The sequence below is a fragment of the Candoia aspera genome, chromosome 1 (genome assembly GCF_035149785.1).
Source record: "Candoia aspera isolate rCanAsp1 chromosome 1, rCanAsp1.hap2, whole genome shotgun sequence".
NCBI lineage: Eukaryota > Metazoa > Chordata > Lepidosauria > Squamata > Boidae > Candoia > Candoia aspera.
Window position 1 is genome coordinate 36749016 of NC_086153.1, and position 26012 is coordinate 36775027.

At 40.2% G+C, this 26012-nt stretch overlaps 1 protein-coding gene across 3 annotated transcripts in view; it reads right to left on the reverse strand.

Moving 5' to 3' along the window:
• ATL2 (atlastin GTPase 2) overlaps positions 1-25758 on the reverse strand; it is a 66241-nt gene extending 40483 nt beyond the window's left edge. For all 3 annotated transcript variants that reach the window (XM_063301924.1, XM_063301931.1, XM_063301917.1), the window contains exons 1-2: positions 25673-25758; positions 3560-3819 (exon numbers count right to left, since the gene is read on the reverse strand). In XM_063301924.1, the coding sequence (XP_063157994.1) occupies positions 3560-3819; positions 25673-25742 (330 nt within the window). In that variant the 5' untranslated portion in view covers positions 25743-25758. The remainder of the gene's footprint in view (positions 1-3559; positions 3820-25672) is intronic.
• Positions 25759-26012: the final 254 nt, after the last annotated feature.

The window sequence follows — 26012 nt, forward strand, 5'->3', positions numbered from 1 at the left end:
TTTTTAACCACTGTTCAAGCCTGTTTAGATATTGCTGAACCTTCTCTTTCTCTGCTATCATGTTAGCCATTCCCCCTAGTTTTATGTCACCTGCAACTCTGACCATCATTCCTTCATGCATGTCATTAACAAAAATGTTCAACAGCATGCAGGCATTCCACTTAATACTACTTTCCAAGCTAATATGGAACCATTTACGGGTACTCTCTGCATGCATTCAGCTAGTTATGAATCCATTTAACAATTCATCCAGCCCATGTATCCATGGCACTAGGATAACTCTACTACGCTAGGAGTTTTGTCAAAAAAATAGATTATGGTTAGTGTAGCATGATTTGCTTTGTAAAAACCCATACTGGTTCTGGTTGATTGTGGCATTCTTATACAAATGATCATAAACAAGGTGTTCAATAACCTGCTCAGGGACTTTGCTCAGTACTAATGTCAAGCTACCACATCTATAATTTCCCAAGTAGTCACTCTTCTCTCTTTTGATGACAGGGACATTTCTCCTCCCCAGTCTTCTGGAACCTCACCAGTTCTCCAGGAGTTCTCAAAGATGCAGCTGCAGTTCTATAATTTCCTCCACTAATTCCTTCAGCACCCTAAGATACAACTCATCTGACTCTGGAGGCTTGAATTCTTTTAAGATAGTTAATTGCTTTTTTACTTTCTTCTTGTCTATCCTGAGCTGCAGCCTCCTCCCTCACAATGGCCATCACACAGGCCATCACAATGTTCTGCTACTGTCTAAGAAGAGACAGGTGCAAAAAAACACATTAAGACATTCTGCCTTCTTGCCATATCCTGTTGTTGAATTCACCCCTTTCTCTTTGCAACAGAAAAGGGGTTTTCTGCTGTTTTGGGACTTTCTTGCAAGCTTTAGCTTTTCTGACACAATTTCTATAACTCCTGGACATTTCTTTGAATCTTTCTTTGGCTACAAACCCTCTTTCCATTTCCTATACATATCCCTTTTTCTTTTCAGCCTTTTAGAAAGCTCTATGTGTATCCACATTGTTATTTTAGATGTCTTCTATTTTTCCTTTTAGTAGGAATTGTTTGTGAATGTACCTTCGCTATTTAGTATTTTAGGATTCCCCATCCGTCCCAGCTGTGTTTCAGGATTTCAAGTCACTAGATCTGACCTAAATTTTCAGTATGAATTAATCAAAATCTGTTCTTTTGAAATTCACTGTATTTATTTTTATTTTATTTATCAAATTTTGCCACCACCCATCTCCCCCCAAAGGGGGGAGTATACAAGTCTATTTCTCCTCCTGTTGATATCATGAGCTCATAGTTAACAGTGTCACATTCTCTGAAGGTTCCTGTCACCCTCACTTCTTCAAGCGATTCTTTTCTGTTGGGGTGGATCAGGTCCAGGTTAACAGACACACTTGTTCCTTCTTCTACCCTCTGACAAATGAAGCTGTCAGTGACGGGTGACAAGAAGTTGTTGGACCTCTGACTCTTGGCAGAGTTAGATTTCTAGCAGATGTCAGAAGTTGAAATCTTCCATTGTCACTACCTTATGCTTCTTTGAGAGTCTGGTCATCTAAGACAGAAAGGCCTCATCTTTATCTTAAATCTGTCAGACATCTTATAATAAACTACCACAATGATACCATGTTTGTTCCTCTTTTTATTCTTACCTAAACACTTTCAACAGGATTTCTATGCACTAGTTCATCAATTTCTTTGTAAGCATATATTTTCTCTAGTACAGTACAACTCCCTTTCTGTTTAGTTTGTTCCTTTTGAAGTTGTAGCCTTACAGGACTGTGTCCAATCATGCATATCATCCTATCATGTTTCAGTGATATCTATAACATTATTTATCCTTCTGCACTAGGATTTCAAGTTCTCCCTATTTCCCATATTCTCTGCATTGGTATAGAGCAGGGTTTCTCAACCAGGGTTCCGAGAAAGGTCACTAGGGGTTCCCTGGGAGATCACGATTTATTTTTTAAATTATTTCAAATTCGGGCAACTTCTCATTAAAGAGGTTTCATTCTTTATTTTTAGTTTAAGAATGCTGTTAATGCATATATACAGACCTACACATGAAACGAATATAATACATTTGTAACTTCTGGCCTATATTTGAGCCTGAATGTGCAGAGGTTCCCTGAGGCCTGAAAAATATTTCAAAGGTTCCTCTGGGGTCAAAAGGTTAAGAAAGGCTGGTATAGAGACATCTGAGACTGTGAGTGGTACTCGCTAATGGTTTTGCTGTTGGGTGAGTTTCCTGCAAATCTTTTCATCTTCACACTTCTCTCTATCTCCTGCATTATTGGCTCCAGTCCTCCACAGCAAATTTGGTTTTGGACTATTGACATCATTCTCCTTTTGCTCTAGTTTAATTCCCTCCTGACGAGATTGGCAAGGCACCTGCAAAACACATCCATCTCAGTCTTCATGAGATATAGCCTGTCTCTTGTCAGGAGAGGTAGGGTAATTCAAGAGAAGTGTAAGTAAATAGGTTAACGGGAATGATAATTTAGGTTACAGGTAATCCTCACTTAACAATGGTAATTGGGACCAGAATTTCTGTTGCTAAGCAACACAATCAAAAAGCACAATGTCACGTGGTCATGCCGCTTAATGACAGAAATTCCAGCACTCCCAGTTGCTGTTGTTAAGCAAATCACTGTGGGTTGTTAAGTGAGGATGTCACATGGTCGCCATTTGCAACCTCCTGCCAGCTTCCCCATTGATTTTGCTTGTAGGAAGCCAGCAAAGGTCACAAATGGTGACCGTGGGGACGTTGCAACTGACGTAAGTACGAGGACCAATCATAACTACCACTCATTCACACCGTCATAAGTTCGAACGGTTGCTGAATGAGGGATCGTTAAATGAGGACTGCCTGTATGTTCAACTTTCTGTGCCAGTCTATGAGTCTGCAGCAGTAAGAAACCCTTATTATCCAACTCAAAGTACTATATATACAACAACGTTCTTTCCAACTGCAGCTATTTTCCAGTAGCAAATACTCAGATTAAAACGTAAGAAGCAACAATCTCAACTTACCTATTACTGAACTCCCATTTACCCCATCTTCTAAAAATTATTTATTTATCAAACTTTATCACCGCCCATCTCCCCCACACTTATATTCCAAACAAGAATGACCCTTGTATTGCTATTATGAACAGACTATTTAATTTATCATACCGATTCCATTTCAACCTTCAGAAGCAACTTACAGGATCTGGTCATTGCAATGGATTGCGAAATTGAAATTGGAAAAAATATAGTATTTTGAACAGAAACGTTTTCCACTAGAATAAAGTACTACTTAGTTACAACTTTCTGTTTAAATGGCATTCTGTTTATACTGTTTTGCACCAGCACATCTATGCTTTTTAGTTCTAATGTCTGGTTACCAAGTATAATGTTAATTATTAGATGAATACCTCAAATTCCTTCAACAGTGTTTAAAAATATGAAACCTTTGGAAATTTTGGAGCATATTATAACGAATCTTAAGAGGAAAACATTTTTGTTAATTATTCTCTAACTAGAACAAATTTTCAGCAATTCAGCTACTCACCTTGTTATACATATACCTAAGCATGAAATCCAAGAGAAATGATTTGCCTTTACGGAATGCACCAGCAACAGAAACTACTACAATGTTGAGATCTCGTATGTGTTCCTGAAGCAAGATTCTCTCCAATGCTGATTCATCCAGTTCAAAGTTATGATCATCTTCATGAGCAAGAACTATCTGTACTGGGCATGGCTTTTCAGTAATCACTTCTTCATCAGCATCCAAAGAGGCATTCTCTTCTGCATCCTCATAGCTCTCTCCTAGGAAATAATTGGTTAATATTAGATATACCATTCTGCTGATATGTTCTGTATATATGACTAAGAAAAATGAAACACAGGCTTGTTACTATGTTTGACACACTTGTTAGTTAGAACATCTGCATAAGCAACCCAAATTCTCCATTTCAACTGGATTCCCTCTTCCTATCATCAAGAGCTTTGTTTCTGAAGCCTGGGGTAGAATTTTTCATTTCTGCTTAGCAACTGAATCTGCTAGTACTTTAGTTCTACATTAAGCCTAAAATATAAAATAAGTATTTGGTGCCCACCAACCCCCCCTACAGTTTAGATGACAATATTACTCAAAACTAACTATTCTATGGATTTCAAAAGTCAGAGCTGTAGGATGTTGCCAAATGAAACCGACAACACTCTACAATCTTTTCAAGCCTAGAACTCATCTTTAACCCAAACACACATTTGAGGACCTATTTCTTGATTTTACTATGTATCTGTATAATCACTACTGTTGTGACCCAGACCCTGGTACAGAAATCCTGTCCCAAAGCTAGCAATACAAACCATTTGGACATAGAGAAATTGTAGAAAAGCTTATCATCATCCATAAAAGAAACAATTTCATTCAAGCCCTATTATCTGCTTACCAGACATTTCCCACATGCTGCATCTTTGGTGCTTTAATTGTACAGCTAGTATCATCTTTTTAAACATTGTATCAGGTATCTAGTATCATGTTCCTAGTTTTTGTAATAACCCAATTATAATACTCCTGCTCAGTTGAATGGATCTTTTTATTTGGCATAGAAAGAGTGTGTGTGTGTGCTTTAAATCTGCTATCTGCTGAAGTACTATAAATATAAGTAGACATCTGCATTATATCTCTTCTATGCCATCTTATTTTGATAGTGGCTAGCTAATAGTTCAGCTCATAGAATGTTTTCCTAAAACATTTTGAATCCAGGGATATGTGAACCAGTTGAGCCAAAGATATTAGCAGAAGCTGCTTTTTCTCCAGCTTTGTACCACTACTCTATTAATGAACTTCAACCATAGTTTTAGGAACCTCTTTTCATAGAGCCCTTTACATTAACTAAGTTGTACTGAATAATGATGTGGGCATTTATATATTAACTGCAAGGTTTTAAAAACCACCCAGAGTCCCTCTTCGGGGGAGAGATGGGCAGCCATAAATTTGATAAATAAATAAATTTTTTTTAAAAAACCCTAAATTTCAATTTAAGATTTTAACTGCAAGCAGGAAGGTTTTTTATACAGAAACACAGAAAAGCTTTGTTCTGAAAACAGTAACAATGAATCACAATGAAACAGTATAGATGTGGCATCATTTTATCTGTGAACATACCAAATGTTTGTAAAACTTTCATCACAGAGAAATTATTCAGATTACATGGTATCAAAATGTTAGCAGAGAATCTAATTATAAGACAATTCCTTAAAAGGAAGTGAAACATTTGTCTCTTTTTCTTATGTTAGTAGATATTAGTTGTGAGAATTCAGCAACACTTATTAAGTACATTTTAAATATGAAGCATTCTTTTCAAACATTTCAAATAAGAACTAATCTTTGATTACATGGTCAAAGCCACTACTTACTCAAAAGCAATCTGTACACCGTTTATGAACATGTGAAACCATATATAACTTGGGACTGGTATTTGGAAGACCAAATCCAATCCAGATTTTTTGATTTTCAAAAGGGATCTATTTTCTGTTCTGCATATATAATTTAAGGTCTTATTGGTTGCTGCTCACAAGCTTATATTCCTTGCCATGGAAGGACAGATTATCTCTATTGCAAATTTTTCATGGAAATTGACCGTATTTGTTATTTTACATCTAAGCTGATTTGTTATTAAAGTAGACAGCTCTATTTATCTGGTAAGCAATGTTTTAAATATAATAGTAATTTTATAATAAAATGTAATAAAGAGTCACTGGGACTTGGGCAGCATATAAATGTAATATTTTATTTATTTATTACTCAAATTTCTATCACCGCCCATCTCCCCTCAAAAAGGGGGACTCTTAAATTTTATTTAAATTTATTTATTTTATTAAATAAAATTCATTAATATATCAGAAAACCTCTGAAGCTTACCCAGCACCTCTACTTTTATAGCTGAATGGAATTTTATCAAGACTTATGCAACAACTGTTGAGGATCCACCTCTAATAGGAGACTTCTAGTTCAAGGTTCAGCCAACAAACCCACTCCAGAAAAAGGCAAATCAGAATTGGGGAGAGGCAAAGTAATTTTACTAGACTGACAACTGGCTCAATTAGCAACTAGCTCCCATCCTGGATTTAGAGCACTGAGATCAAAGAAAGAAGGGCTTCAAGCTACCTGGGTATGTGCCATAAGTGTGAAGAAAGAGGGCATGGGCTTCCTCTACCAGCAGCAGCAAGCTAAATGAAATACAAATCAAGTTATAAATTAATAATTAAAAGCTGGCATCTATATCTATATACTAAAACTCTCATTGTGTTTATCTGTGTTTATTTGTACCCTCAAGTTAGCCCAAGCAGTGCATTAAGGTAAAGGTAAAGGTTTCCCTCGATGTAAAGTCCAGTCGTGTCCGACTCCAGGGGGCGGTGCTCATCTCCGTTTCTAAGCCGAAGAGCTGGCGTTGTCCGTAGACCCGTCTGTGGTCATGTGGCCGGCATGACGACACGGAACGCCGTTACCTTCCCGCCGAAGCGGTACCTATTGATCTACTCACATTTGCATGTTTTCGAACTGCTAGGTGAGCAGGAGCTGGGACTAGCAACGGGAGCTCATCCCGTCGCGCGGATTCGAACCGCCGACCTTCCGATCGGCAAGCTCAGCAGCGCAGCGGTTTAACCCGCAGCGCCACCGCATCCCACAAGCAGTGCATTATACCGCAACAATTTTTGGATTACGGTACCTAAAATCTACTAACTTAAAAAATGCATGAAAAATCTGGAACCGATTACTTCTGTGGAATTGAAATTTCCATGATGTTCAGACCAGTTTAATTCCCAAAGTTGTGGTCACATGATAGTTATTTCTGATGCTCCCTGCCAGCTTCCCACAAGCAAAGTCAACTGGGGAAGCCAACAAGAAGTTGGAAGTCGCTCCTACTCCCACTGCTTTTTTGCTCACCTGTGGTCATTCTGTTTATTTGTTTCGATAACTAAATATTGGCTTATTATTGAAGTTCATTTGCCGTTACAATTATTTTTCTATTTATGATATATACTCTTCTTAGATGATCATGGGACTGTCCAGCACTGGAATAAACAATCCTGAATGGGTTACCTATTTTTCTGAAGCATACATTTCTTCTGCCCATTAACAATATTTAACTGCACATTAGAATTTATAATGAAATAAAGGTTTTTTCAACTTTAAAAAGAGTGTCCAAAGTTGATGTAAACCTACTTATTTGCAAAGTTTATCTGGATCACTCTGACAGCATGGAGTTGTGCATTTTATTTCAAAATCTATTGTTCACACTACAGAAATAGGAATTTCACTTATTTGAGATAGGACCCAAATAATAATTGACTCCCATTTTGCATATCTATTTCAATAATGCAAGGTAGAGAAAAATATTATACAGTTGAGGAAGTCTTTTTCAGGCCTTTGGGAATATAATGGTCAGAAGGAATCAACTTTTAATCTTCAAAGAGATATAGTCTGAATGAAACTCTTCATAGCTTTTCAGGTTTATACCAGTAAACTCTTGTCAAAATTTAAAGCAAACATACATTTTCCATTTTTAACATCAAATCAGCGCCAATATATTCTTTGTTCACAGCATAGTGATATGATTTAACATATACAATGGATACCCAGTGGGTTAGGGTTAGGATATAATTTGTTTAGAAGGAGCAGAAGCAACAGAAAACTTGAAATCTATATAATACTAAAACTCTGGTGTCCGTAACCTTTAACTGGGCGAAACGGTACGTCATAGGCCAACAATTTTTGAACCAAGGTACTTCAATGGACTAGCTTACAAAATGCGTCCAAGATCTGGGACCCATGACTCCTGTGGAATAGAAATTTCGCAAATTTTATAAAACATTTTATGACATAATACAAAATGTCATAAAACATTTCCTGTGGTCAACTCCTGATGTTTGACTGGGCTATACAGTTCAACATTGGCTACCTTCAAGGCAGATACCTCTCTGAATATCAACCTGCATTTTTAAGAACTTTTCCAGTATATTAGCAGCTCTGCCATTGTTGAAGGCATTGAGGAATCTGGTAAGGAAATACCTCTGAAACAGTGACCCAACAGATCAGGGGGTTGTCTAGAGTACATTAAAAGCATACATTCCTGCTTAATAAATCCTCATGAATATATTTGGCAATGGTGCAGAGAGCATCTAGGTTAAATAAAAGGAGGCACAACTGTTACTGTTAATAAACAGTATTTCTCACCAAACCAAGGAAAGATGTGGATGATACCTTCCAAAATCTTCCAAATCTTTTACTTTTTGATCAGGGAACTTCCTTAATAGATTGTGAGAATGCTGTAGCTATATCTTGATTTCAGTGATGCATTTGACAAAATAAATTTTAATATGCTGATTAGTAAGTTAGTAAACTCTGGGCTGGAAGACCTGACCATTAAACAAAATGTAAATAAAAAATCATATCCAGAGTGCTCATCCATGATGCCTCATCATATTGGAGAGATATATTAAGTGGAGTGTCACAAAAGCTAGTCCTGGATTTTGTGCTCAATTTTTTTATTATTGACTTAAATGAAGTGGAGAGAACACTCATCAAATTTGCAGATGACGCAAAATAGGATGGGACAGAAGTAACATTCACAATACTGATAGACTTAAAGAAATTTCATTCTATTACTTTCAACTTGTATAAAAAAGAAGTGCAGAGTTAGGGAAACAAAAGTCAAACACACAGGTATAACATAAGGGATACCTAGCTTGGTAATCATACTTGTGAAAAACATCTCAGAATAGTAGTTGATTACGAACTACTCAGTTGATTTTGAGGTGAAGCATAATTTGCTAATCACAGGAAGAAATCTTCCCACTTTATTCTGCTTTGGTCAGAGTTTACCTCAAGTTCTGGGAATCACACTTTATGAAGAATTCAGACAAACAGGTAAAGAGGAGGGCAAAAAGGATGATCAGTAGGGCAAGGATTTCTATGACATGTTATATTTTTTTCTGGAACCTTTATTTGAATTTATAAGTAAGTTAAAACATGCTTTAGAGTAATCTGGTGAGAATTAGATGCTTTTTATTTTGCCTAAAAAGTCATATTTTGACTTTTTAAAGGTGCTATGTCATATTTCTGCTTAATTTTGTAAGAAACGTCATATTTTGGTCGTTGGCAACCCGCCTGATAAGCCAGCAAATTCGAGCCAGCAAAGAAAGTGAGACTTTGCCTGCTTTTTTTCCTTTTTCTTATTCGCTCCCCAACTCAGAGAGGGGTGTGTATGTGGGAGGGAGGGTGGGAGGGAGGGGTGGGAACAAAGATTTCTCCCTTGACCAGGTCTGAAAAAAAAAAGGTGAGAATGTGCCTGTGTTTTCTTTTTCTTATTTGCTCCCCAACTCAGGGGTGTGTGTGAGGGAGGGAGGGAAGGAAAAGGCTTCTCACCTGACCAGGCCTGAAAAAAAGGTGAGAATTTGCCTGTTTTTTCTTTTTCTCATTTGCTCGCCAGCTCAGGTGTGTGTGTGTGTTTTCGAGGTGGTGGAGTCACGTGAGAGCTGCAATCTGATTTCAACATGCCTAAAAGTAGATGTTCAGCGACTGTGAAATTACAGCATCTTGTTCAAGAATGTGGGGAGCAGATTTTCAGTAGCGGTGATTTCTTTTTTTTGTAAATTGTGTGAAGTTAAGGTATCCGCCCAAAAGTGTTTTAACATTCAACAACATTGTGACACCGTGAAACACAAGAGTTGTTTAGCAAGATTTACCTTCACTGAGAACAGGCAACGTCTCCTTTTCGAGAGAACTTCTTCTTCAACTGCAGGTTCATCAAATACCAAGTCAGAATTTTGTAAGGATCTCTGTACAATGATGGTTACTTTGAATATTCCCTTAAGGAAATTAGGTAGTGGTAGCCTCAGGCATTTTTTGGAGAAGTACACCAGTCACCCAATTCCAAATGAATCAACTGTAAGGAAAAATTACATCTCTGCCTGCTATGAAGATGTGTTAGGAAAGAGAAGATCTGCTGTTGACAACAAGAAGATATGGGTTTCTGTAGATGAAAACAAAGATATGTAGCCAATGTTATTATTGGCACTCTGAAATGTGACACGCCTGGTGAAGTATTTCTTCTAACATGTGAAACTCTACAAAAAGTAAACAATTCCACGATTGCTATGCTCTTTGACGATGCTATGAAACTACTCTGGCCGGATGGTGTATAAAAAGGGAAATATCCTTCTCTTTGTAACAGATGCCGCTTCATACATGACTAAAGCAGCCAAGGGACTTAACCTCTTTATCCAAAAATGATCCATATCACATGCCTTGCACATGGTTTACACAGAGTGGCCAAAGAGATTCGAAGCAACTATCCTGATGGAGATAGGATAATTTCAAATGGGAAAAAATGTTCATTAAAGCTCCACTTTGAGTACAAAAGTTCAAAGAAATTGCTCCTACTTTGGCTCTCCCTCCCCAACCTGTCGTGACACGTTGGGGGACTTGGCTGGATGAGGCTATGTATTATTTCACAAATTATGCTTCCATGCAGTGGATAGTTAAAGAATTTGACTGTTGTGAATCTTCCTCCATCCAGATTGTGCAAAATTTCTTTGCTGAAACCTTGGCTGGAAACTTAGCATATATAGGATCTAACCTCAGTGGATTATCAAGAGCAATCACCTGCCTTGAAACTGTAGTAGGAATGGAACTTAGTGATGCACTGAACATTGTAAAACAAACAGAGAGTGATTTAAAGCAAGCAAAGGGGAAAGTGGCTGAAAAAATAAACTACAAAGAGTGCTGCAATCTAATCTGGGTTATTCAACACTTTGCAAAGTAAGGAACGTTCTACATGGACTCAAAGCAAAATTTGAAGACTTTGAGCCAGAGTTTTCTCCAGATGAGTTTGTTTTTTTTCAAATTTGTTCCTATAACCTCTTGTGATGTCAAACGGAGTTTCTCCAGATACAAGAACATACTGGTGGATAACAGAAGGAGTTTTGAGTTTGATAACCTCAAGATGCACGTGGTCATCCAATGCAATTCTGCGGTTAATGAAAACTAATCCAGGGATGACATTTTACTCTCAAAATGTTCTTTTATTCCTTCAATACTAGCACTTCTGCACTGGAAGTGAAGAATAAACCTTTTAGTGTGTGTGTGTAAGCACAGATTTTTAAAAATCGGGTGCTAATTTCAGAAAAATTGTAAAGTCATATTTTTGCTTTAAAAGTCATATTTTTTTATTTAATTGGTCATATTTAAACAGTTTAAAGGTCATAAATGCTTGCATATTTCTAACATTTTTGTTGTTGTTTATTCGTTTAGTCGCTTCCGACTCTTCGTGACTTCATGGACCAGCCCAAGCCAGAGCTTCCTGTCGGTCGTCAACACCCCCAGCTCCCCCAGGGACGAGTCCGTCACCTCTAGAATATCATCCATCCATCTTGCCCTTGGTCGGCCCCTCTTCCTTTTGCCTTCCACTCTCCCTAGCGTCAGCATCTTCTCCAGGGTGTCCTGTCTTCTCATTATGTGGCCAAAATATTTCAGTTTTGCCTTTAATATCATTCCCTCAAGTGAGCAGTCTGGCTTTATTTCCTGGAGGATGGACTGGTTGGATCTTCTGGCAGTCCAAGGCACTCTCAGAATTTTCCTCCAACACCACAGTTCAAAAGCATCTATCTTCCTTCGCTCAGCCTTCCTTATGGTCCAGCTCTCGCAGCCATATGTTACTACGGGGAACACCATTGCTTTAACTATGTGGGCCTTTGTTGTCAGCATGATGTCTCTGCTCTTAACTATTTTATCGAGATTGGTCATTGCTCTTCTCCCAAGGATTAAGCGTCTTCTGATTTCCTGACTGCAGTCAGCATCTGCAGTAATCTTCGCACCTAGAAATACAAAGTCTTTCACTGCTTCTACGTTTTCTCCCTCTATTTGCCAGTTATCAATCAAGCTGGTTGCCATAATCTTGGTTTTTTTGAGGTTTAGCTGCAAGCCAGCTTTTGCACTTTCTTCTTTCACCTTCATCATAAGGCTCCTCAGTTCCTCTTCGCTTTCAGCCATCAAAGTGGTATCATCTGCATATCTGAGATTGTTAATGTTTCTTCCAGAGATTTTAACTCCAGCCTTGGATTCCTCAAGCCCAGCTTGTCGCATGATGTGTTCTGCATACAAGTTGAATAGGTAGGGTGAGAGTATACAGCCCTGCCGTACTCCTTTCCCAATCTTAAACCAGTCCGTTGTTCCTAACATTTTTAGGTCATAGAAATCCTCGCCCTAATGATCAGGGTACTAGAAATAAAGTACATGAAGAGAGTTTGAAAGAGCTTAGTACTTTTTTTTTTTTTTTTTTTGGTGCCTTGGAGTCTGTGTTGACTCCTGGCAACTGCCTGGACAAATCACTGCAGTTTTCTTGACAAGATTTCAGAAGTGGTTTGTCATTGCCTCCTTCCTAGGGCTGAGAGAGAGTGACTGGCCCAAGGTCACCCAGTTGGCTTTGTGCCTAAGGTGGGACTAGAACTCATGGTCTCCTAATTTCTGGCCTGATGCCTTAGCCTTGAGAAAAAATGGCAGAAGGGAAAACAGATAGCACTCTTCAAAATGAAGAATATCATGTAGAATTCCAAGATCTGTTCTTTCTCATTCCAGAGTGCAGAACATAGAATAATGGATTTAAGGTACACAAAAGCAGATCCAAACTAAATATTAGAAAAAGCTTCCTAAAGACAAGCACAGTTCAGCAATGAAACCAGTTACACAAAAAGGAGATAGGTTACTGTTTTTGGATAAATTTTAAGCAGAGGTTAGATAGCAACCTGGAATGTTTTAATTTGGATTCCTCACTGAACAGAAGTTGGACTCAGTGACCTATATGGCTCCTTCCAATTCTAAAATAGTTATTCTGAAAGAATCATAATGTTAGCCAACTTACTATTTTTAGGACAATTGTATGATATTATGGAGCAGTACTCTGTGTAATGAACCAAATCAAGCAGTTGTGGTAGGCAAACTTTCCTCTTGTGTTTTTTTTTTTAATCCTCCAAGTAATAACGTATTTCTTGTCAAGTAAGTAATTCAAGTAATGCTGACAGAATAACAATTACACAGCAGCAGCAGGGAACAGAGGCACATTTTGTGGCATGGTGGAGGGTGTTTTTATATGGGATAAGGATTTTAAGATACAGGCACATTAAGTTACAAGGCTTTAAACATTTGTTTAGTCCTTAGAACTTAGAAAAGACATTCCAGCAAAACAAAAATGGCAACTTCATCATCAAATTTTGGTAGCAGAATCTAGGGTGGTTTTGGATCATTAAAAAAATAATGGTAATGAGGCACATGTAGCCAGCAGGCTCATTACCAAATCTAAAGTTTATCCCTTTCCAATTCTATTGTTCCATAAATAAAATTCAAATAGATTGATAAAAAGTAAACTTTGAGCTAGGGCAAACCTATTCCAATGCAGAAGAGAAATATATTTAGGAGGCCAAAGGTCTCTTTGAATGGTTTGAATGGTTACCATATATGCTATTACCAGAGGCCTTATTTGGATATTGCAGCAAAATTACATCTTCCCCCAAAGTAAAGGTAATAGCATACATGGTAACCATTCAAAAAGATCTTTGGTGTTATCTGTGTTTCAAAAAATGAGTATTATAATGGCATTTCACAAAGTGTAAAATTTTGATATTTCTTATGCCTTTGCACTGCCTTTTTCTGACTAGATTTCAGTATAATTTCTGTAATTTCATTCAGAAGTCTTTCTCGTTTGATCCTTACAACTGCAACTCCGTGGACTATTTGGAGACAGTCACTGTATCTCATCTAAGAGATCTTGTATAGTTGAAGACGGGGAAGAGTTTGGGTCTCTCAATCTTTGTTCAATACCTTAGTCACTATGCCACACCAATTTTTGCTTATCTACCTACATTCCTTCCACCATCTGCTCAGAAAAAGTTTCCTGTATTCAGGAAATTTTATGGGAGACAAGGAGAGGAAAACTCAGTCTTGTTAAATCAGTGGACATCAATAAGTTGGTTTTTAAAAATTAAAAAGGTTTTATCCTATTGTTCCTTATAGAACAAGAAATAGTTATTTAGTTCAACCCTTGTTCAATGTAGGACTCCACTAAAGTATTCCTGACAAGTAGGCATCTACCCTCTATTTGAAAATTCCATGGGGAGGTGGTGTCAGTTTATCAGCTGTCTGTTAAACTGATTAACAGCAATTACAATCAGGAGATTTCCCCTAATATTCAGCCTGAACCCGCTTTGTTTTAATTTCAACCCTTTAGCTATCAATACAGAAGAAGCTTGCCCCTTCTTTTATGTGATAGCCTTTTAGATATTTGGACACTGCTATCATATTTCCCTCAATATTCTCATTCGTAAGCTAGAAGTTCCCAGTTGCTATAACTGTTTCTCTCAACCCTTGCTTTTCAGATCTCTCTCAACCCTTGCTTATGAACTTGTTAGCCCTTTCAGGGGTACTCCGGCTTTCCCAATGTGGCACCCAGAACTGGAACAAGTACTCCAAAATGGCAATTGGATCAATACAAGGCAACGGGCTAGAAATCAGCAGACTGAGAGTTCTTGTCCCGCCTTAGGCATGAAAGCTGGCTGCATGACCTTGGGCCAGTCACTCTCTCAGCCCAACTCACCTCACAGGGTTGTTCTTGTGGGGAAAATAGGAGGAGGAAGGAGTGTTAGGTATAGTCACCACCTTGAGTTATTTATAAAATTTAATAATAAAGGTCCGTGTGAGATTAAATAAATAACAAAAGTTGGAAACAGATTTTAAAAATTCTAACAGAACTAGAACAGAATAAAGTAGTGAAACACACATAAAGCAATAGTATTTCCAGCAAAGTTGAAATCTAGTTACGATCCAAGGGATTTTAGCTTTCTTAAAAAGCATGTTTTCACTGTGCAGTATAAAGTCATTAAGTGAGCAAGCTAAGCTCCTTAAAGGGAACTCTTGTCAAGTTTTTAGAAAGGCCGTAAGGACATTCTTTTAATTAACAAATGCTGTGTTTTTTTCAGACCTAAAATAGAAAATATTTTAAAAGTTATTGCCATCATTCTGAAATGGAACCAGAAACAAGTTGAAATCTATAGTCTCTGACACAGCTGACGTATCAGTGTAAATGAAGTCAAAATATACCTAGCTATAGCTGTTGGTTAAGGATCCAGGATTAGATTCAGATAGATCAAGAGGCACCAGAATTGATACAAATCCTTTTAAGAGTGTCTGTATATTAACATAAGCTTGTTTTAAAGTATTAGGCTAATATACACTTATCTGAACATAAGCACATTAGTTCTACCCATTTGCTGCTTAAGTGAAATCAATGCCTTTAATCATATATACCGCTGAGAAAATTATTTTATCATATATCGCAAATATGTCATATCAGAATATTTTAAAGACACTCACTTTAGATGTAGGAGCCAAAGGCATACAGATATGTACTGTGTAATAAAAGCACAAGAACAAATGTGAAAAACATAGAATAATATGGTTGCATAAATATGCACACCCTTAAACAATACTTTGTTGAAGCACCTTTTGATTTTATGACATGATTCAGTCTTGTGGGGAGTCTATCAGCATGGCACATCTTGCCTTGGGAATCTTTGCCCACGCTTCCCTGCAGAAGCGCTCCAAATCTGTCAGATTGCGAGGGCACCTCCTGTGCACAGCCCTCTTTGGGTCGCCCCATAGATTTTCAATTGGATTCAGGTCCGGGCTCTGGCTGGGCCATTCCAAAACTTTGATCTTCTTCTGGTGAAGTCATTATTTTGTTGATTTGGAGGTATGCTTTGGGTCGTTGTTGTGTTGAAAGGTGAAATTCCTCTTCATCTGTAGCATTTTAGCAGAGGCCTAAATGTTTTGTGTCAAAATTGACTGATATTTGGAGCTGTTCATAATTCCCTTCTTGACTAAAGCCCCAGTTCCAGCTGAAGAAAAGCAGCCCCAAAGCATAATGCTGCTGCCGCCACCATGCTTCACTGTGGGTATGGTGTACTTTTGGTGATGTGCACTGTTGTTCTTGCGCCAAACATACTTTTTGGAATTATGGCCAAAAAGTTCAACCCTGGTCTCATCAGACTGTAACACATTTTTCTACATGCTTTTGTCAGGCTTGATGTAGGATTTTGCAAAATGTAGCAGGGCTTGGATATTTTTCTTTGTAAGAAAAGGCTTCCATCTTACTACCCTACCCCACAGCCCAGACATATGAAGAATATGGGAGATTGTTGTCACACATACAGCAGTACACAACCAGTACTTGCCAGAAATTCCTGCAGCTCCTTTAATGTTGCTGTAGGCCTCTTGGCAGCCTCTCAGACCAGTTTTCTTCCTGTCTTTTCATCAATTTTGGAGGGACATCCAGTTCTTGGTAATGTCACTGTTGTGCCATATTTTCTCCACTTGTTGATGACTGTCTTCACTGTGTTCCATGGTATATCCAATGCCTTGGAAATTTTTTTGTACCCTTTTCCTGACTGATACCTTGAGATCCCTTTGATGCTTTGCAAGCTCTTTGCATACCATGGCTTTTGCTGTAAGAGGCAACTGAGTAAATGTCAGAAAAATCCTACTAGAACAGCTTAACTTTATACGGGCTTGATCAGAGTCACTTTAATTGATGGCAGGTGTGTACTGACTACTATTTAACATCAGTTTGAATGTGATTGGTTAATTCTGAACACAGCCACATCCCTACTTATAAGAGGATGTATACATTTATGCAACCACATTATTCTAGTTTTTTATTTTTATTTTTTCACCCAAAAAGATTTCAGTTTGTTTTCCAATTGAATCGTACAGCTTGTATGTTATATCAAAGGTGGAAAGAATTCTAAAGTGATTTATTTTGGTCTGATTTTTTTACATCTCAAAAACTTGGCATTTTAACAGGGGTGTGTAGACTTTTTATAGCCACTGTATACGAAAGTCCCTTCTACTGACCAGAAATACTTCAGATTTCTCCAAGTTTAAGATAATCTGCATCTAGTCTATTATCAATTTTTGAAACCTATAGATATCTCCTAACTGTATCTATGAGACTTAACAAGCCAAATTAAAAGCACCTCTTTAACGTATTTAACTTGAATTTAAGCATAACAAAAGGTAAGTAACAGAGTAACACAAACCCAAGGATTGTCTTGTATGTTCTTCATCTGCTGTATCTACTCTGGATGTCCTGTTACACCATTAATACTCAAGTATACTGACTCTGAGGGAAGTACAAACTTCAGTGAGATTCAGTCCCAAATTATGTGCATGTTAAGATTGCATCAACTGTACCCAACTAAGTGGTCTTGTTTAGTACCCTTGCATGCATAAAGAAAAATAAATCCACTGATTTAGCTTTTGCCAGTCTCTTGTATAAGTATCTGAATTCTTCAGTACACAAGTTTTAAGGCTTACGTGGATTATGTTTCTAAGTAATGTAATTGTTTAGTTGTAAGTATTTCAATTGTTATAATAGCTATGCAAACACATAAATTTATTCAGAAAAAAAATACTCCAGGTTCAGAAGTGAAAATGTTACTTAAAGCCATTGCTTAACCTGAGCAAAAAATTATAATTGTTTGGGAGCTGGGAACAAGTCTCCAGGCTCTCCGTTGTCCACACAATTTAGAATTTACAGCCAACATCTAAAGTTCATGTGCCACGAGGAATGCCTTAGCGTCTCTCTAAAATGTCTGGTTTATGTACAAGGTTCAACTGACAGGCATAGACTAGCCTTTCCTACCAGCTGATTGCACACTTAATGTAGAACAGCGGAACTCTGTTTAGATAAATGTTTAGAAATAACAATGAAGGACAGACTAAAGGTTTTTGTGTCCGCCTTACATGAGGCAAATTCCAGTACTTTTGAAAATTAAACTGTTATCCTGCATAGTTCTTCCATATCACTGTATTATAGACTAATAAAATTTGGTTCAAAAATCTCTCTAGATGTAAGACAGTCCCTACCCCTCCTTTTCCAGCCAACTTTACTCCAGTTTTATTTCCCCTGGATATTGCTCCTCTCCTTTCCATGCCTTATATCTGCCCTAATTTCCTCAAGTATGATTTCTAACTAATACCATCCTAGCTTATTTTTGAAAAATAGATGTAAGCTCCTAGGGCAAGGACTTACGCTCCAACATTCTGAAGCATAACAATGTATTCTACTAATAAGCAATATATTCTATAGTTGTTTGCAATATCTGACAGGCTGAGAAATAATTATTTCCTTTTACTTAGCACAGGGATGGATGACTTGCAGCCTTAAGCTGCATGCAGCCCTTGAGCTACTTTCATGTGATCTTTGGACTAATTTCAAAACCTTTATAGAAGGGATCAGATCAGACTTCCAGTAAAACCTATCCGTCTCTTCTCTGCAGCCTGGTCTCTGGGAGAGAAAAAAAGGTACCTCTCTGCTAACATCTGGTTCTGACGCACAATTATTTGCTTCACCTAATACACTATACTTCCCCAAAAGGTAGTATTACAGAAAAAGGATTCCTCACCACTGTCTTACAGCAAAGTATGTAAGTAAACACTGTAAATAAGTGGTAAATAAGTAAATAGGCTATTCTCTGATCGCTAGGAGGATAACTTACTAAAGGAACTTGAAAGGTTGGGTGTACTAGTTAGCTCTGCTGCACCTCTTAGTTTTCAGTATCATCAACTGTTTATTCTTAACTGCCTGATCAGTACAGGGCTAGCTCTATAAGTCTGTGTTGGTCCTAACTGGGAATGAGCACAGGTGGCAGATCTCAAATTATAATGTCGTATTCTATACCTGTGCTTATAGAAACTTTCAAAATTTCCTTTTTTTCTGTTTAAGATTTTTTTATCAGCCTATGTTGTCGATCCAGATGTGTGGATCAAGTCCCAGAAGTCTCAGTAATGGCCAGCTACCTAGAGACAGTGAATGCAATATGTTGACATTCATATTCTCTTTCACACCAGCTGTTAGAAGGTTAGTAAAATTCTGGCTTCATTTCTTAGGACAATAATTGATGAATGAAGGATAACAAGCTGATACTTAATTCTGATAATATATAAGTGAGTTTGGCCAACAGGAAACCTAACTGATAATTTGTCGTATAACTTCTTGGATATGGTATTACCCTATATTTTCTTGCTCTCAGATGAGTCAAGTAATAGTTGGAGATCAGGAATGCTTCTGCAGTGTTGTTTGTGTACCATTTCAATGTCTTTTTTTTAAAAAAAGCAGTTTGCTTACTATCCATTATGCCAAAATAGATTTTTATATAGTTAACTAGTTTTTATTAAAGACTTTGGTAACGTGCCCCACAAATAGCATTCAGAAATTGCGAATGAAGCAGAAAACTACTTTAGAAAGTTGTTCAAACTGTCCATTAAAAGAATTCTACAATCTCCTAGTATTTTAAAAATTTAGTTCAATTAAAAAATGTTATTAATGGTAAAAAGTGGTGTAAAATATATATATCAAATTTCAAGACAGCAAGTTATGTTGTTATACATACACAACTGTACTACTCATTTTGCCTAGGCACTAACGAACCTAATTGGGGAAGACGCCCCCGGTGTTTGTTACCAGTGGCGTGTTCCGGCCCTCTGCGTTCAGATCCAGGCCCTGGTCAGCAGACCCACAGGGGCCCTGGTTTTCGGCTGTTGCTACTTAACGCCAGGTCTGTTAACAACAAAGCTCCCCTCATAAGTGACTTGATCACTGAGGAGGGGGCAGACCTGGCATGTATTACTGAAACCTGGCTGGGCCCCGAAGGGGGGATGCCCCTTTCGGAACTGTGCCCAGCCAGGTTTACGGTATGGCACCAGCCGAGACTCCAGGGCGGGGGCGGGGTGGCAGTTGTCATCCGGGAGTCTCTGGTGGCCTTCAGGGGCCCTGCCCCACAAGTGGCCGGTTGTGAGACCCTGTTTTTCAAGTTGGGTGCACGAGAGCAGCTGGGACTATTGCTGCTGTACCAGCCTCCCTGCTGCGTGGCAACCTCCCTGCCTGAGCTGCTGGAGGCCATCTCAGGGTTGAAAGTGAAGTTTGCCAGGCTTATGGTTCTGGGGGACTTCAACCTGCCTTCCCTGGGGTGGGCTTCTGAGGCAGCTCGGGAATTCATGGCTACCATGGCAGCCATGGGCCTGACTCAGATTATTCGCGACCCAACTCGAGACAGCAGCCTCACCCCGGATTTAGTTTTCTTGTCAGAGCAGTGGCAATGTGACCTGAGGGGAGAGTTACAGCTATCCCCATTGTCATGGTCAGATCACACCCTGGTGGCCTTGAGATTCTCTTATGCCACCCCCCTCCGCAGGGAGGCAGTACCCATCCATTTGATTGGTCCGCCCCCGGCGACTGATGGACCCAGTAGGGTTTCAGAGGGAGCTGGGGGTTATACCCGGGGATCTGCTGCACGGTCCAGCGGAGGCCCTGGCCACCACCTGGAATAGGGAGGCGGCTGGGGCCTTGGACAGGATCACACCTGTGCGACCTCTCTTGCCTCATCATACTCGATGCTCCCCGTGGTTTACAGAGGAGCTGAGCGTTTTGAAGAGGACTAAGAGAGTCTAGAGCGCCGCTGGAGGAAGACAAAGACCGAATCCGACCGAACACTGATTAGAGCCGCTATTAAGGCCTACCTGGTGGCGATAAAAGCAGCGAAGCGTCAATACTTCTCCGCTGTTATTTCGTCTGCAGAATGCCGCCCAACGGCCCTACTTAAAATCACTCAATCCCTTTTGGGGAAGGTGGGTGCAGTGACCCACCTACAGGGCCGTGTGGAGGAGTTTTCGGAGCATCTGCAAGACAAAATCGCTCAGATCCGCTCTACGCTAGACTCCAAGCGTGAGGCAGGGTCTGCGGAGATACCAAGGGATCGTACTTACCATGTTATCTGGGAACAGTTTGATCCTGTTGGACCCGAGGAAGTGGACAGGATCCTCCAGACAGTAAATGCCACCACTTGCCAATTAGATCCATGTCCCTCCTGGCTGGTGAAAGCAGCTTGGGAGGTGACATGTGGTTGGGTCCAGGCGATGGTTAATACATCCTTGAGGGAGGGGGTGCTTCCAGCTGCCTTTAAGGAGGCGCTGGTACAACCCCTCCTCAAGAAGCCATCCTTGGACCCTACTGTACTAGATAATTTTTGTCCAGTCTCCCACCTCCCCTTTTTGGGGAAAGTGGTTGAGAAAGTGGTGGCATTACAACTCCAGAGGATTCTGGAGGAAACGGATTATCTAGACCCCTTTCAGTCAGGTCGCAGGCCAGGATATGGGACAGAAATGGCATTGGTCACACTTATGGATGATCTCTGGCGGGAGCGGGATGGGGGTAGTGCATCCATCCTCGCTCTTCTTGACCTCTCAGCAGCTTTCGATACTATCGACCATGGTATCCTTTTGGGTCGGCTCAGGGAGTTGGGGGTGGGCGCGTAGTTTTGCGCTGGTTCACCTCCTTCCTCCAGGGCCAGTCCCAGTCGGTGGTGATAGGGGGGGAGAGATCCAACACTCGACTTCTCCTTTGTGGGGTGCCGCAGGGTTCAGTCCTCTCTCCTCTCCTATTTAACATCTACATGAAACTGCTGGGCAAGATCATCCGTCACCACGGGATGAGGTATCATCAGTATGCCAATGATACTCAATTGTATATCTCCGTCCCGGGTGAGGTAAGTGATGCTGTGACTGCCCTCTCTCAGTGCCTGGGGGCTGTAGGGGTCTGGATGTAGAACAACAGGCTTCGGCTGAACCCTGGTAAGACGGAGTGGCTGTGGGTTAAGGGTTCCTCCGTATCCGGGACTTTGTCATCTGTAGTTCTGGATGGGGTTGCACTGCCCCAGACAGACCCGGTGTGTAACCTGGGGGTCCTCATAGACTCACGGCTCCTGCTCAAAGAGCAGGTGGCAGCCGTGGCCGGAAGGGTCTTTGCACAGCTTCGTGTTGTGCACCAGTTGCGCCCTTTCCTGGATCGGGAAGCCCTTCGGATGGTCACTCATGCCCTTGTTATCTCCATATAGACTACTGCAATACGCTCTACATGGGGCTGCCCTTGAAGAGTATCCGGAAGCTTCAGCTGGTCCAGAATGCGGCCGTGCAGGCTATTTTTGGCGCCCCTAGAAGGGCGCACATAACACCTTTGCTACGTGAGCTGCATTGGATACCAGTTTACTTCCGGGTCCAATTCAAGGTGTTGGTTATCATCTTTAAAGCCCTGCATGGCATGGGACCGGGTTACCTGAGGGGCCGCCTCTTCCTCGTATCATCAGCCAGTCCCACCCGCTCATGCAGAGAGGGCATGCTGCGGACCCCGTCAATAAGAGAATTCCATCTGGCGGGATCCAGGAGGCAGGCCTTCTCAGCAGTAGCGCCCACCCTTTGGAACATCTTGCCCCCGGAGGTAAGATTAGCCCCATCGCTTTTAGCCTTCCGGAGGAAGTTGAAGACCTGGCTCTGCCACCGGGCTTGGGGCAGGGCGGAGAATCGACATACTTGGGGTTGGCTGGTGCCTTGAAGTGCCCCTCCTCCATGATGGTTGAAGAGATCATAGCCATCCGGATTTTATGAGCTGGGGTAGTTAAGAAATTGTTTTGGTTTTAATGGGACTTTATTGGAATTTTATCTTGTGTTTATTTGAGTTTTTATTGTATATTTATTCTGTGTTGTAAACCGCCCAGAGTCCCTCTGGTCGGAGGAGATGGGCAGTGACAAATTTGATAAATAAATAAATAAATACAATCAAAGAGGTTCTCAAATTCTGAGACTCTGATCTGCTAAAAGGATAAATGAATCTGTGCAACCCACTCTATGAATAAATTAATGATTTCATTGGCATAAGGGCTGGGCAAGAAATACTTTTAGAATTAAATTTCATTATATATATTAAATAAAACAATGATAGAACTGTACAATTCTATTTTATAAACAAAAATCACATTTATGATTATAAGTTTTGATGGGATGAATGATCTTGCTTACTTTGCTGAAATCTGAATTTTATTTCTTGTTCCACGTTCTGATCAGTTTCAGTGACAACTGCAGAAAACCCTGAGTCACACAAATAGGATGCCACAACCTTTATCAGCACTGCTACTGGATTGGTTATTAAGCTCCCTGAAAGTACTCAAAAAAATGGTTCTATTCTGAAAAGCCAGAAATGTAAAATAATGTATTGAAATACTGAATTTCACTGTTGACAATTAGCTCAAAAGATTATGGAATTACTAGCACACTAGTGGAGATACCCAACACGCATATTTCTGAGAGAAGCAAAGCAGAGTAAAGCAGATAATATTTGTTATCATAAATAATTTAAACAATACTATATAGTTGGTGGTTTATAAACCTCTTGCCTCTATTAGGAAAAGAGGCTGAAAATTGATTTGTAAGCATAGGAATGCCAAAAATTCCAAGCTTGATTACCATATCTAAAATAAAAACTGTAAAAATTTCCTATACCCCACCCCACCCCACTTCTTATTTTATTGAGAAGGAGAAAACACTCACTAGCTTCATTTTCCAAAAAGCATAATATTGAAAGAATTGCTATCTGCTCTTATGCACTATATGTAATGAGTAATTTAGGAGAATAGCCTCTAATAATATCTGGGAACACAACTGTGAAACTTTGTTTACTGAAAAGTATGTCTCCTGTGTCCAAGGCGGCGTACCCCTGTTAGCTGAGCACATGCTAACAAATATTATCTTTCTAGATAAAACTATAAATGCACTTCAAATCCATCAGCTCTCAATTAAGTGGTATAAACTATATATTCATAGGTTTGTAATATACTACTACAAAAAGCTATATTTTGAGGAAGCTAAATATACAAATACGAATTTTCTAAGAGAAAATACTCTTATAAAAATGGTATTGGCCAGAAGTTTTGTGATGCTTTCAAAAAATTCACTTCAATTAACTTACAAAACAAAATTTATTCTGTAATATTCTCTAATTTACAAATCCCACAGTGTCAACTGAGTATCAATTGCCAGGTTTATTTATGGAGAGATGTGGAACAAGCATTATACAAGCATATTCCCCTAGTGGCTTGGCAACAAACATGCATACACATTTATCACATGGCAAATACAAAAGCAAAAATTCTTGGCCACTTCCCAATTTAGACCATATTGGTTGGGAAAATAACGCCACCAGTTTCTAGTTTGAGTTTATATTCCTCCGTCTTCTATTCCATGCAAAGATTGGCACAAGCAAATTGCAAGAACTAGACACAGAAGCTCAATTTCCAAATAGTATTCAAAGGAGAAACATATTATTCTTGGAAGAATTTAAAACTAGGTCACGTATGCCAGCTGTGAATATTACATTCCAAAGATTTTTCCATAAAATACTGCTACCACCACTATAAGAGTTGCCAACCACCTACCAGATGATATGTGCTGTAAATACAGCAGTATATTCCTTCCGTAAGTTAGACTTTGCTACAATACCTCCCTTAACAATGTACAGTCCAGTACCATAATTTAATAATTTGTAATAAGTACTTTACACTGCCATATTACATGATAGAATATACTAGGACCAGTATGTCCCCCAATTTTACTAACTACTTTACTATTTTCACTGCTATTAAATACCAGCCACAAAGCCTATGTAAACAACTCAGCTACCCAACCAAGTTCATTCTAACTACCCAGCAAGAGCACATGTTCTGCACGCAAAAAACCCCACATATGACCACCCATGTCTAGATAAGACTTGAAAGCCTGAAATACTGCTGCTGAGTCTAATGCAATACAGTACTGATACTGAGTAGGCTCTGAAGCTGATTGCATTTACTCAAGAAGTATTCCTCATGAAGGCTACAATCAGGCAGGCATCATGGACCAACCCGGCCCTACCACGTGGGTCACTGCCTTCTTTCACATGCTAGTTGATGCTTGCCACACAATATAGCTCAGAGGCACTGGAAAGGACGCCCACTCCGACTTTAAGTGGATATACACGTAAAGAGAGGAAGGAGCCAGGCCTATTTCAGCAATTCCTAACCCACCCTCGTGGGTGTTGAGATCCCATATCCGTGAAGCACTGATCGAAAAAGCTCCCCCACCCCCCTTCAAGTTCACAGCACCCACGCTTGCCTATCCATACGCTGTTCTTCAACCTTACAGCGGTGAAGCCCAGTGGCAGAATATATGCCACTGTGCTCGCTCTCGTCACTAAATAGGCCAACGAGACAGTTCACGTCTTTTCCCCTCATTGCAGCAGCAACGGCAGCCGCTTGCCACAGTGTCACCGCCCGCCGCCTTCTTTCCCTTTGCAGCCTACCCGTCTCTTGCTGCCCACCGGCACAGTCTACCCTCAAAGACCAACGCCCCTCTCAGAGAAGGCACCTACCCACCGACCTCCCCACAAGGAGTGGGAAGAGGCCTTCTGGCAACCTCCCCCTTCCCAGTCCACTGCTCCGTGAGACCCGGTCTCTCCGAAGGAAGGAAGAGGAAAGAAGGAAGACTGGACCGCTGTCTTCTCGCTTGCCCTGGCGCGGCCACAGCAACTGGCGCGACACCCGTCGCACGCACGCGGAGACCCCGGAGGGAAGCGATTCCTGCCCGCAGTCGTTAAGGGAAAGAGAAGCGGGAGGGAAGAGACGCCGGCCTCTAGATCCGTCCTCTGCCTCCCGCGGGGATACCAGCGCTCCTTCTTTGCTGAAACAGGCGGTTAGTTACCTGCCAAGTCCGGTTGAAGCCGAGGCTGTTCCACTCCCTGCCCGTACCGAGCCGCGTCCCCTTCCGCCATCTTGTCCAGGTTTAAAATTAACTCCCCGTGACGTCAAACGCCGCCGCGAGCCCTTTATCAACAGGCACAGCGCGGCCGCGACGTAGTTTGGAAATGGAGGGTCCTAGTGCTGTCTGGCTCATGCTGCCAACGGTTAGTTTTCGAGCGCAATAGTGCGGACGCTTTCGCACTCTCTTCGAATTTTTCTCAGTTTAGCAGTTTACTTCCCATAAATCAGCCACATGGATGGAGTCATATTTATGGACACCAACTTGAAGTCATAAACTTTTA